The sequence below is a fragment of the Notothenia rossii genome (genome assembly GCF_949606895.1).
Source record: "Notothenia rossii genome assembly, chromosome: 7".
Classification (NCBI taxonomy): Eukaryota; Metazoa; Chordata; class Actinopteri; order Perciformes; family Nototheniidae; genus Notothenia; species Notothenia rossii.
In genome coordinates, this window is record NC_136905.1 from 3,078,748 (window position 1) to 3,091,247 (window position 12,500).

Genomic DNA, 12,500 nt, shown 5'->3' on the forward strand with positions numbered 1-12,500 from the left:
CACAGGTACACTGCCAGGTACACAGGTACACTGTCAGTTACACTGCCAGGTATACTGCCGGGTACACTGCCAGGTACACTGTCAGGTAAACAGCCAGGTACACTGTCAGGTACACAGCCAGTTACACAGCCAGTTACACTGCCGGGTACACAGCCAGGTACACAGCCAGTTACACAGCCAGTTACACTGCCGGGTACACAGCCAGTTACACAGCCAGTTACACTGCCAGGTACACTGCCGGGTACACAGCCAGTTACACAGCCAGTTACACTGCCGGGTACACTGCCGGGTACACAGCCGGGTACACTGCCGGGTACACAGCCGGGTACACTGCCGGGTACACAGCCGGGTACACTGCCGGGTACACAGCCAGGTACACTGCCGGGTAGACAGCCGGGTACACTGCCGGGTACACTGCCAGGTACACAGCCAGGTACACTGCCGGGTACACTGCCAGGTACACAGCCGGGTACACAGCCAGGTACACTGCCGGGTACACAGCCAGGTAAACAGGTACGGTGGCCGACAGGAGCAAAGAGCGGCCCAAAACCTGAGTTTATTAAAAGAAGGGATTTGGATCTACAAAACGTTGCTTGGTGTTGCAACACTTGAAAAACGGTGCCATTGTGAAGTGTTATCTACAATCTGGCGTGAATGTCCTAATGACAGGACGCTCTGTTAGTTTATCATTGAAACACTCCTATTGCAAGATGTCAGGTGTCTGTCTCGAGTCTCTTTAAGCTCTGGAATGACAGCGACTCTAGGCATCTCAAATCAAAATGAAAAACCGGTAAAATCACTAATGCATCACAACTGCATCTGGCTGGGTAAAAACAACTGAGACAAAGAAGTAAAAGATGAAAGAGCAAACGTTGTGGGTTTGAATTTGGAGACAATCCTGCAATCAACATTGTTCATGTTTATAAAGTATATTTGATAGAGTAACTTATGCTGAGCGGCTAACCTCCTCGGGAGCAGGTTAGGTTGCAGGCTAAGAGCTCAACTCAGTGAAAGCACCGCCTGCTAGCCAATCAGAGCTCAGTGTGCGGAGTTTAAAGCGATCAAGTCATATTACAGGAGAAAGGAAATACAGAAAAGCTGCCGTTGCAGGAAAGACGGCCGGCAAAAATCAGCGACTGTGTGAACGTGAACATTAATAGAATATCGCCTCCCATCTTCAGAGCAATCTGACTATTATAACATTAGCGTTAAGAAAGCTTACTTAAATATCTGCCACAACATAAGTAACCGGATCAGAGTAACATTAAGTACAGTCCGCGGTATATCACATCATAATGTATCATCTATCTCCTTATCTGAGTCAGCTGAGCCGTATCTGGCCGTGCAACACTCACAGTGTCACATAGGCTACTGTATGCAGAAGGATTATTTTAAGCAACACATTAAGTTGACGAAACACTCGAGACAAATGTAATTAAAGTCAGATGGTGTCTTCGTGTGTGTATGTGTGTGTGTGTGTGTGTGTGTGTGTGTGTGTGTGTGTGTGTGTGTGTGTGTGTGTGTGTGTGTGTGTGTGTGTGTGTGTGTGTGTGTGTGTGTGTGTGTGTGTGTGTGTGTGTGTGGTGGGATGGGCATCTCTTTCTCTCTAAGCCTCCATCTCACCTTATCACCCAGCTTGCACTGCTCCACTGCTCTGCCACACACACACACACACACACACACACACACACACACACACACACACACACACACACACACACACACACACACACACACACACACACACACACACACACACACACACACACACACACACAGATGGCCTTTGGCTTGCTCCGCTGTTCTTCTTTGTCACTTCAAAGCGTTGTGAAGTGTTTTCATGTCGATGTGTTTGCTGTGTCTCTCCCCATGTTGCTACAGAAGCTGCCTCTGTGTGTGTGTGTGTGTGTGTGTGTGTGTGTGTGTGTGTGTGTGTGTGTGTGTGTGTGTGTGTGTGTGTGTGTGTGTGTGTGTGTGTGTGTGTTTCTCTGTTATGCTAATGAGGAAGAGATTAGCGCGGAAAAATTGTGACATTTGTTTTCGTCCTGAGAGGGAATAATGCGAGGTTCACTGATATTTGTGCCGACAGTCTCTGTGAAGATGTGTGTGTGTGTGTGTGTGTGTGTGTGTGTGTGTGTGTGTGTGTGTGTGTGTGTGTGTGTGTGTGTGTGTGTGTGTGTGTGTGTGTGTGTGTGTGTGTGTGTGTGTGTGTGTGTGTGTGTGTGTGTGTGTGTGTGTGTGTGTGTGTGTGTGTGACCATTTACATGCACAAACATTCACACCACATGTATTTGTGCGGACTGGATAAAATAAGTACAAAAAACAAACTGAATGGTGAACTCTTTAACAATTTCACAACAAGAGTATTGAATGTGTAGTTCAGACTTTCTAAAGGAAAAGCATCAAAGCAACTTGTCTCTTTATCATAAATAATTTCAAAATCCAAGTGAAGCACTTTTTAGAGAACAAACGTTGTGTTTTATTCTGCAGGTTGTTTGTTTTCAACATTCATTATAACCCGCTGCTCTGAGGTGTTTTCTTTCCTCTTCATTTGATATTAGCTGAAACATATTCTGGGCTGTCCTCTGGCAGCAGGAAACTCTCTAATGCCCGTCAACACAAAATTAATTTAAACCGAACAAATGTTATTTCAAAGGAAAGTAAAACCAACAAACAGACCTACTGTTATATTCACCGGTGTGGTTAACGTGTTGAAAGCACAACGAGCTGCAAGGTTGGGAAAAAAAGTTTAGAGTGGAATACATTATATTAAAAGCACCAAATGGTTATGAGGGTTACTTTAACAATGTGTCATTAAACACCTCTCCTGTGTGTGTGTGTGTGTGTGTGTGTGTGTGTGTGTGTGTGTGTGTGTGTGTGTGTGTGTGTGTGTGTGTGTGTGTGTGTGTGTGTGTGTGTGTGTGTGTGTGTGTGTGTGTGTGTGTGTGTGTGTGTGTGTGTGTGTGTGTGTGTGTGTGTGTGTGTCCAGGCATCATTAAGCTGCGGAGGAGCCCCCCCCCAAGGCTCCGGGGTCCGCAGTACGTCCTCAACATCACGGCCACGGACGACAACGCGTCGGGGGGGCCGTTCCCTCTGAGCAGCTCGGCGCAGGTCATCGTAGGAATCAACGACATCAACAACAACAAGCCGATGTTCCAGGAGGTGAGATCAGATCCAAAGGCTTTATTTTAATATTCACTGGGTGGAGCAGGGATGTCATATTTCTGTAGTTGGACCCTGAAGGCAGCATCTCCCTGGTTCAATGGGATTTTGTCAAATAAACATTTATGATAGTCACACGTTTAGTTCAGCGGGATAATCCCCACAAATGTACACTTTATGATTTCTGAAGTAAAAAGCTAATGTTGGGCTATAAAGGAACTACAGTACGGTCACATGACTTCACGTCACCACCGCTAAGCTAAAGGAGGCTAATGTTGGGCTATAAAGGAACTACAGCACGGTCACATGACTTCACGTCACCACCGCTAAGCTAGTATCCAGCAGCTAAAAACATGTCCTTGCAGTTTATTGTGGTTCTGCTCTGATTGTGTTATTTGTTCCCTCAGTGTCCGAACTACAGTCTGAACGCGGTGGTTCTGGAGAACCAGCCTCCGGGGACTCTGGTTCTGCGGGTCCAGGCCCACGACGCCGACATGGGGGTCAACGGAGAGGTGAAGTACGGCATCATGAACAGAGACGGGGTGTCGTCCGGCTTCGACATCGACCCTGACACCGGTAAGTTCCACAGATAAGAAAAGAAAAGATAAGAAGTACCTTATTGATCACAATTTGGGATTTCTTTGCGTTGCAGCAGCGTAAAAAGACAAGGCATTGTACATTAGAGAAATTAAAAGAAATAAACAATCCAAAATGTAAATGTCTCAAATAGAAATAAAATAGCTTTAAAAAAGTAAAAAATATACATGTGGAATTTAAAAATTGACTGTAATAAAATATAAGCAGGATATTATATATACATGAATTGTGCAAGGAATGCATTATTAAATATTAGATTGAATATTAGGACTTCATGAACACTGTTTAACATGTTTGTTTGATGTAAATTATTATTATTACTGGCTGCCTTCTTAGTTTGGGAATTTGAACCAGAATCTGTAAGTAACTCTGTGCAATATACGGTATAACTGACCTGTTATCTAGCTTCTACCACACTTCATTACATATGCTACACTTCATTTATTTCGTAAATGCTGCTGCTGCTACTTTTCTACCCACATGGATACTTTGTAGATTGTAATAAACTTTCTTATATTTATCTATAATATTTATATTTCTTTATTTGTGTCTCTTTCTGTACTTCTGCTGTAACAAAGTAAATGTCCCCCCGTGTGGGACTGATAAAGGCCTTGTGATTGTGACCTGGTGTGCTTCAGGTGTGATCGTCACCACGGCCAGCTTCGACCGGGAGCTCCAGAGGGAGCACATGCTGTCGGTGACGGCCACCGATCAGGCCGAGGAGCCGCTCATCGGGATCTGCCAGATCACCGTGCTCATCGGAGACGAGAACGACAACGACCCCAAGTTTGAAAACAGCCGCTACCAGTGTGAGTTTCTGCTTAGTCATGAGAGATTCCTGTTTTCTTTAGGAGCTGGATACCAGCTTAGCGGTGGTGACGTGAAGTCATGTGACCGTGCTGCAGTTTCTTTATAGCCCAACATTAGCTTCCTTTAGCTTAGCGGTGGTGACGTGAAGTCATGTGACCGTGCTGTAGTTCCTTTATAGCCCAACATTAGCTTCCTTTAGCTTAGCGGTGGTGACGTGAAGTCATGTGACCGTGCTGTAGTTCCTTTATAGCCCAACATTAGCTTCCTTTAGCTTAGCGGTGGTGACGTGAAGTCATGTGACCGTGCTGTAGTTCCTTTATAGCCCAACATTAGCCACCTTCAGCTTAGCGGTGGTGACGTGAAGTCATGTGACCGTGCTGCAGTTCCTTTATAGCCCAACATTAGCTTCCTTTAGCTTAGCGGTGGTGACGTGAAGTCATGTGACCGTGCTGTAGTTCATTTATAGCCCAACATTAGCCACCTTTAGCTTAGCGGTGGTGACGTGAAGTCATGTGACCGTGCTGTTGTTCCTTTATAGCCCAACATTAACCACCTTTAGCTTAGCGGTGGTGACGTGAAGTCATGTGACCGTGCTGTATTTCATTTATAGCCCAACATTAGCCACCTTTAGCTTAGCGGTGGTGACGTGAAGTCATGTGACCGTGCTGTAGTTTCTTTATAGCCCAACATTAGCCTCCTTTAGCTTAGCGGTGGTGACGTGAAGTCATGTGACCGTGCTGTTGTTCCTTTATAGCCCAACATTAGCTTCCTTTAGCTTAGCGGTGGTGACGTGAAGTCATGTGACCGTGCTGTATTTCATTTATAGCCCAACATTAGCCACCTTTAGCTTAGCGGTGGTGACGTGAAGTCATGTGACCGTGCTGTAGTTTCTTTATAGCCCAACATTAGCCTCCTTTAGCTTAGCGGTGGTGACGTGAAGTCATGTGACCGTGCTGTAGTTCCTTTATAGCCCAACATTAGCCTCCTTTAGCTTAGCGGTGGTGACGTGAAGTCATGTGACCGTGCTGTAGTTCCTTTATAGCCCAACATTAGCAACCTTTAGCTTAGCGGTGGTGACGTGAAGTCATGTGACCGTGCTGTAGTTTCGTTGTGTGTGTGTGTGTGTGTGTGTGTGTGTGTGTGTGTGTGTGTGTGTGTGTGTGTGTGTGTGCGTGTGTGTCTGTAGGAAACAGGTGAAATGTGGCAGCCTTGTGTTTGTCCTCCTCTATCAATCTGCCTCCTGGTAATCCTGGAAAGCTCTTAGCCTGATGAAATATTCTCCGCCGCCCCCTGGGGCTCTGTTTGTTTACTATGTGTGCAAATGTGTGTTTTGATAAGCGTGGTGTCAGAAGTTCTCCTCGTCAGATTAGAGAGACGCACACAGCGCCTCATTAACTATTTAACAGCAGATTGAAATGTTTCTGGGACATGCATTCAATTACCACCTTGTGTGTGTGTGGGTGTGTGTGTGGGTGGGTGTGTGTGTGTGTGTGTGTGTGTGTGTGTGTGTGTGTGTGTGTGTGTGTGTGTGTGTGTGTGTGTGTGTGTGTGTGTGGGTGGGTGTGTGTGTGTGTGTTAAATCAGATTTGATTGACAGTTTTCTGATTGACTTCTTTGTTTATAGCGCTACATAGAAAGAAAGAAATAAAGGATAATATTAATGTTGATTCAAAATACGGTAAAGCTGCGGAACAGAAAACACCTCACTGGGGAAACGTAGGACTCAAATATCATAACTTTGGCAACTTTCCTAAAAAACATTGCTCAGACCGTAGAGCAGAGCGTATTTCATACAGCAGTGTAAATATTGAATGTGTCATGTTGCTTCATCTGGTGTTATTATATATTATTGGAATAAATACAACATGGTTTTATTTTGACTTGAATTAACATCCAATAATATGATGCTAGTTGGAGCTATTTGGTGTTAATCATAAGTATTTAGGGTTTTAATTAAAACACAATCATTTTTTTATCTAGATAATCTTGTTTCCATGATCCTTAGCCAAAATAGAAAATAAATAATTATATTATGCATTATTATAATATTATATATAATTAGTTTTGATTTGATTTATTCTAGTTGTACTATTTATTACATTCATCATAAGCAGACCTTATATACAAATATATAATTACTAAATAATATAAATTAGATAAAATAAATCAGATTAGGGTATTGTTCCTTTTTTTTTTTCACTAGCCCAAAACGTTTTCTTGTGCTTGTTTGGACTGAAATAAAGGAATGTTTTATAAATACACGCCTTGCAAAGTGTTTCCTGTGCAGAAAGACGTGTGTGTGTTTATCACGGTGTGTATTCAGAGCATCACTAAAGGGCTTCGTTACGGACTGCAGAGTGTTTGTTGCGCAGAGAGTCTCGTTGTTTCCGTGTGACGCCGACGCTCCTCGCAGTCAGCAGGAATACAGAGTGTGTTAGTAAATATAAAAATGCACCTTCTGCAGAGTGAGACGGAACGACAGAAAGAGGTGACACGCTGCTGACTCCACACACACACACATTATTATAATATCTGCTCACCCTCACACACACCATGCTGCTCGCGTCTGGCTGTAGCCGCCGCACATCTGATGATCATGTGCCAAATGTTGCTTTTAATAAGGCGCGGCACAAACACACATAACAACCAAATGTGTAGAAATATAAACTTTAAAAACAGAAGCGTTAGCAGCAGTTATAGCGCTATCATCATGAGCAGCTACAGTACTTATAGTATAAGTATTATTATTTGCAATTATGGCAAAACTCATAACCGCGTTACTTTTGTGTCAATGCTGACACTTCGGTAAACATGCATTTCTTTGACTATGGACATACTGCAAAGAAGACACACAAAAATGTAGTAATTTACTAATGTAAAAATAATGAATACATAAATTAGATAAATCATATTAACTGATTTATGTCTAAAACACATTTCTAACAGCGAGATATATATATACGTTTATAAATGAAGTTGGATTGGATAAGCAGACCTTATTTCCGGCTGCTAACCAAAGACCCTGTCAGCCACTTCCTGTTTACATCATGTGACGCTGTGCCTCTCCCGTGGATGTTTCATAGAGAGGCGAACTCCCGCCCTTCTACTTCCGCCCCATGGGACCTTATTTCGGAAAAATGATGTATTGAAGTCAATGGGGAGAGAAAGAGTATCTTTCGATCCCGTTTGAATTGTGCCACGAATTACACATATGATGTTTGTCAATTTAAAAAATCATTTCCATGTCAGAAAAGTCACAGTTTGTCGTAAAACTGTTGAAATATAAGACTATGAAAAATACACAACTAGAAAGACTAGAAAATCCCAGAGTCGCGTAAGTGATGTCATTAACATTACACATTACACTTGTGTTACTCACCGACACCTTGTGAAGCCGGTCCCGCATGCTGGCTCTAATGAACCGACTAACTCCCCTTGTGTGTATGTACAGCTCTCAACGTGCACAGACTTGGAGTGATTTTCACCTCTTTTAATACTTTTCGCCTCGTTCTGAAAGAAAGAAGTGAAATGTGCCAACGTGACGGCCATCTTGGTGTGTGGTGCGGGACGGGAGATGTAGTTCATTGAGCGGTTTCACACAAAAATAAGTGTTACTTCAGTTTTACGACACATTTTTATTTTCTTGACTTGCAAAATTATCTTTTAACTTGACAAACATCATATGTGTAATTCGTGGCACAATTCAAACGGGATCAAAAGATAATCTTTCTCTCTCCATTGACTTCAATACATTTTTCCAAAATAAGGTCCCATGGAGGTCCACCGGAAAGGGAGGGACTTCGCCTCTCTATAGGAACTGGATACAGCGTGGGAGGCGGGGTCTCGTTCTTTCCTATGAGAGCTGCTCATTGGCTCATGAGATCAAAATGGCCCAACTTTTGAGAGAGCGAAACGTCACAGATTACCGATCATGCCTAGCTGCCAGAGCAGAAGTACCTGTATGTGCGCTCACAGGGCATGCGCCCTTTAAGCCCCTTAAGCCCGTAACCCGCCCCCGGTAGTGCATTTTACAACTTTAAGGACCTAATGATTCTAATAAGGGCAATACAATAGTTCATACTGGGTAGTTTATTTAATAACAAAAAAAGTACCCTCTGAATTACAGACGTCTCTTTCCTAATGTTAGTCAATGGGGAAAAGTATTTCTGGGCCGGTTGACGTCACGGACTGATACGGAGGTTGTAGTACCGGCGTTTGGACACAACGAATATTTTTCCTCAGAGTCCGGCGCACTTCCTGGGGGCTTGGCCTGTCCTGTCAGACTTCCTGTTTACATCATGTGACGCTGTGCCTCTCTTCTCAGACTTCCTACGGGAGGACACTCCAGTAGGAACTAGTTTTCTGCGGGCGGCGGCGCACGATGACGACCAGGGGAGCAACGCGGCCATCACCTACTCCCTGACCAATCAGAAGCCGGCGTACCTGCACATCAACCCCAGCACCGGCTGGATCTACGTCAACCACCCCATCTCTCAGGTCAGACACACACCAGTGTGTTACAGTGTAGATATGTCAATGGAGCCCTGAGGTCACAGGCTCCTCCCACAGAGCAACACAGATACAATAGTGCAAGTAAATACAAATAAAATAGTCAAACACTGAAATAATACGGAAAAAAAGGCAGACTTTCTTACATTTACTGAGTAGGTTATCTGTTGGGAGCTATATTATTATTATTATTATTATTATTATTATTATTATTATTATTATTATTATTATTATTATTATTATTATTATTATTATTATCTTGTAAACTCCAACCAGCTGCAGAAATTTAAAACTTCTGAAAAGCTCAACATTCTCAAAGTCTCAAACCCCAGATGTTTTCCTCTCAGAGTTAGAAGTACAGAAACCCAAACATAAATCAACTTATAATAATATAATAATATATTCACGGCTGTATCTGCCGCTCCCTCGGTATAAATCTCTGAACATAAATATACATGCAGAAACAGCACACACTTTGATATGCATCCACTGAGAGAACAAGTGTGGGTGTGTGTGTGTGTGTGTGTGTGTGTGTGTGTGTGTGTGTGTGTGTGTGTGTGTGTGTGTGTGTGTGTGTGTGTGTGTGTGTGTGTGTGTGTGTGTGTGTGTGTGTGTGTGTTGTTCAGTTTTTTCCCGCTCGTGTTTACAATAATAATCAAAACTAAACAATCAAATCCCGTCGTTCTCGTTTTTTAAACATATGTAAATAAAAGGCTTGTTTGCAAAAACTATTATTTATTTTATTTATCCCAGTCAATCAAGCTGGTTTGTCTGAAACCACAAACAGATCATTGCAGCATTACCCACAATTTTCAGGTGATAAGGGGGGGGGGGGGGGGGGGGGGGGTTACCTTGGTTGCTGATTGGCTAATGGTTACACAAGACAACACATCGTTATGACATCATCAAGTGATCAAAATCTGATCAGCTCATTTTCAGACAGGTTTTTATAGAAATGGATCAAAAAGAAAGAGAATCTTTGTTCCTGAAACTTTCAGAGTCTCTTTCCACAGAGGGGACACATGTTGATGTAGAAGAGACATGAAGAAGAGGGGACACATGTTGATGTAGAAGAGACATGGAGAAGAGGGGACACATGTTGATGTAGAAGAGACATGGAGAAGAGGGGACACATGTTGATGTAGAAGAGACATGGAGAAGAGGGGACACATGTTGATGTAGAAGAGACATGAAGAAGAGGGGACACATGTTGATGTAGAAGAGACATGAAGAAGAGGGGACACATGTTGATGTAGAAGAGACATGAAGAAGAGGGGACACATATTGATGTAGAAGAGACATGAAGAAGAGGGGACACATGTTGATGTAGAAGAGACATGGAGAAGAGGGGACACATGTTGATGTAGAAGAGACATGGAGAAGAGGGGACACATGTTGATGTAGAAGAGACATGGAGAAGAGGGGACACATGTTGATGTAGAAGAGATATGAAGAAGAGGGGACACATGTTGATATAGAAGAGACATGGAGAAGAGGGGACACATGTTGATGTAGAAGAGACATGAAGAAGAGGGGACATGTGTTGATGTAGAAGAGACATGGAGAAGAGGGGACACATGTTGATGTAGAAGAGATATGAAGAAGAGGGGACACATGTTGATGTAGGAGAGACATGAAGAAGAGGGGACACATGTTGATGTAGAAGAGACATGAGGAAGAGGGGACACATGTTGATGTAGAAGAGACATGGAGAAGAGGGGACACATGTTGATGTAGAAGAGACATGGAGAAGAGGGGACACATGTTGATGTAGAGGAGACATGAAGAAGAGGGGACACATGTTGATGTAGAAGAGACATGCAGAAGAAGATGTTACATGATATGTGAGCTTTAAGCGTGAGATGAAAAGGGAATCATGTTGTCTAAATGTTTGTGTTCCAGACGTCCCGCATCAATCAGCAGGTGGTGGCGTCGGACGGGGGGCAGCGCAGCAGCTCCGTGGATCTGTCCGTCATCATCACCAACGTCCACAACCAGCCGCCGCTGTGGGAGCAGCCCGAGTACTGGGTCACTGTCCCAGAGAACAGGGCGCGGGACGCCAGGGTGGAGGTGAGCTGAACACCTGCTCCACACACAGCTACACAGAGGGGGGGAGTGGAGGAGTTCAAATACTTTGTTACTGTACTTAAGAACATTTTTCAGGTATCAGTGCTTTACTCCACTACTTCTTTTTCTGACCACTTTTTACTTTGACTTCTTACATTTTGAACACTAATACCTGTACTTTCTACTTCTCACATGTTGAACTCAAATACCTGTACTTTCTACTTCTTACATGTTGAACACAAATACCTGTACTTTCTACTTCTTACATGTTGAACTCAAATACCTGTACTTTCTACTTCTTACATGTTGAACACAAATACCTGTACTTTCTACTTCTTACATGTTGAACTCAAATACCTGAACTTTCTACTTCTCACATGTTGAACTCAAATACCTGTACTTTCTACTTCTTACATGTTGAACACAAATACCTGTACTTTCCTGAGCCGCTGGTAAAGAAGGTGGTGGAGTTTTTACCAGCTGCTCAATGTCATGGAGGTTAGACTGTTTTTGTGTGTGTGTGTGTGTGTGTGTGTGTGTGTGTGTGTGTGTGTGTGTGTGTGTGTGTGTGTGTGTGTGTGTGTGTGTGTGTGTGTGTGTGTGTGTGTGTGTGTGTGTGTGTGTGTGTGTGTGTGTGTGTGTGTGTGTGTGTGTGTGTGTGTGTGTGGGTTTGTGGTGGGGCACCATCTGTCTGAGATGATTGACAGCTGAGAGATAATTACACCTGCTGTCTGAGCATCACAATGGACTCTCATCACCTCTGCAAAAAGAATAAACCACGGACGTTTAATTACTGTGTTTAACCCGACAGAGGCATTGTGATGGGGGGAGGGGGGGGGGGTCACATGGGGGAGAAAAGGAGGTAGACGGATGTAGGAATGGAGATTTCTATCTTGTGAGATTCTGTATCGATTCTTAACTTTTTTACGGAGGCCGACCGGTGCCAACGCGCTGCAGCGGTCCAGAACTCTCCCATCAGGAGAAACTCGCTGCAGCTTCAGAAAGGATGCAGATATAAAAACACAAATGTTCCACATGAAGAAACATCTCCAGCAACTTGAGGAGACATGCAGCGTTTACTACAAGCTGCAGAAACCAAACGCTGCAAGAAGCTCAAAACACAACGGAGACCAGGGGACACCAAGGAGTGACACACACAGCTGGAGACCAGGGGACACTAAAGAGTGACGCACACAGTGTTTCGGGCGTTTGCACCTGTCGGCCACGTAGATCCCACACACACTGTCCTGCTGCCACAAATACTCACTAGACCAGGGGTGCCCAATACGTCGATCGCGATCGACGTATTGGGCATCCCTGTCCCCATTGGGCACCCCAGTCCCCATTGGGCACCC

The 12,500-nt window shown here is 43.9% G+C and overlaps 2 protein-coding genes across 2 annotated transcripts in view; one reads left to right on the forward strand and one right to left on the reverse strand.

The window, feature by feature from the left end:
* The window catches only part of LOC307012830 (uncharacterized protein), a 271,685-nt gene that overhangs the window by 108,047 nt on the left and 151,138 nt on the right, over positions 1 to 12,500 (reverse strand). The window lies entirely within an intron of this gene.
* The window catches only part of LOC307013494 (neural-cadherin), a gene marked incomplete at both ends in the record, with an annotated part of 72,489 nt that overhangs the window by 22,457 nt on the left and 37,532 nt on the right, over positions 1 to 12,500 (forward strand). Inside the window, 5 exons of the mRNA XM_079640894.1 lie at positions 2,990 to 3,162; positions 3,570 to 3,738; positions 4,398 to 4,568; positions 8,894 to 9,066; positions 10,981 to 11,148. Coding sequence (XP_079497020.1) covers positions 2,990 to 3,162; positions 3,570 to 3,738; positions 4,398 to 4,568; positions 8,894 to 9,066; positions 10,981 to 11,148 — 854 coding nt within the window. The remainder of the gene's footprint in view (positions 1 to 2,989; positions 3,163 to 3,569; positions 3,739 to 4,397; positions 4,569 to 8,893; positions 9,067 to 10,980; positions 11,149 to 12,500) is intronic.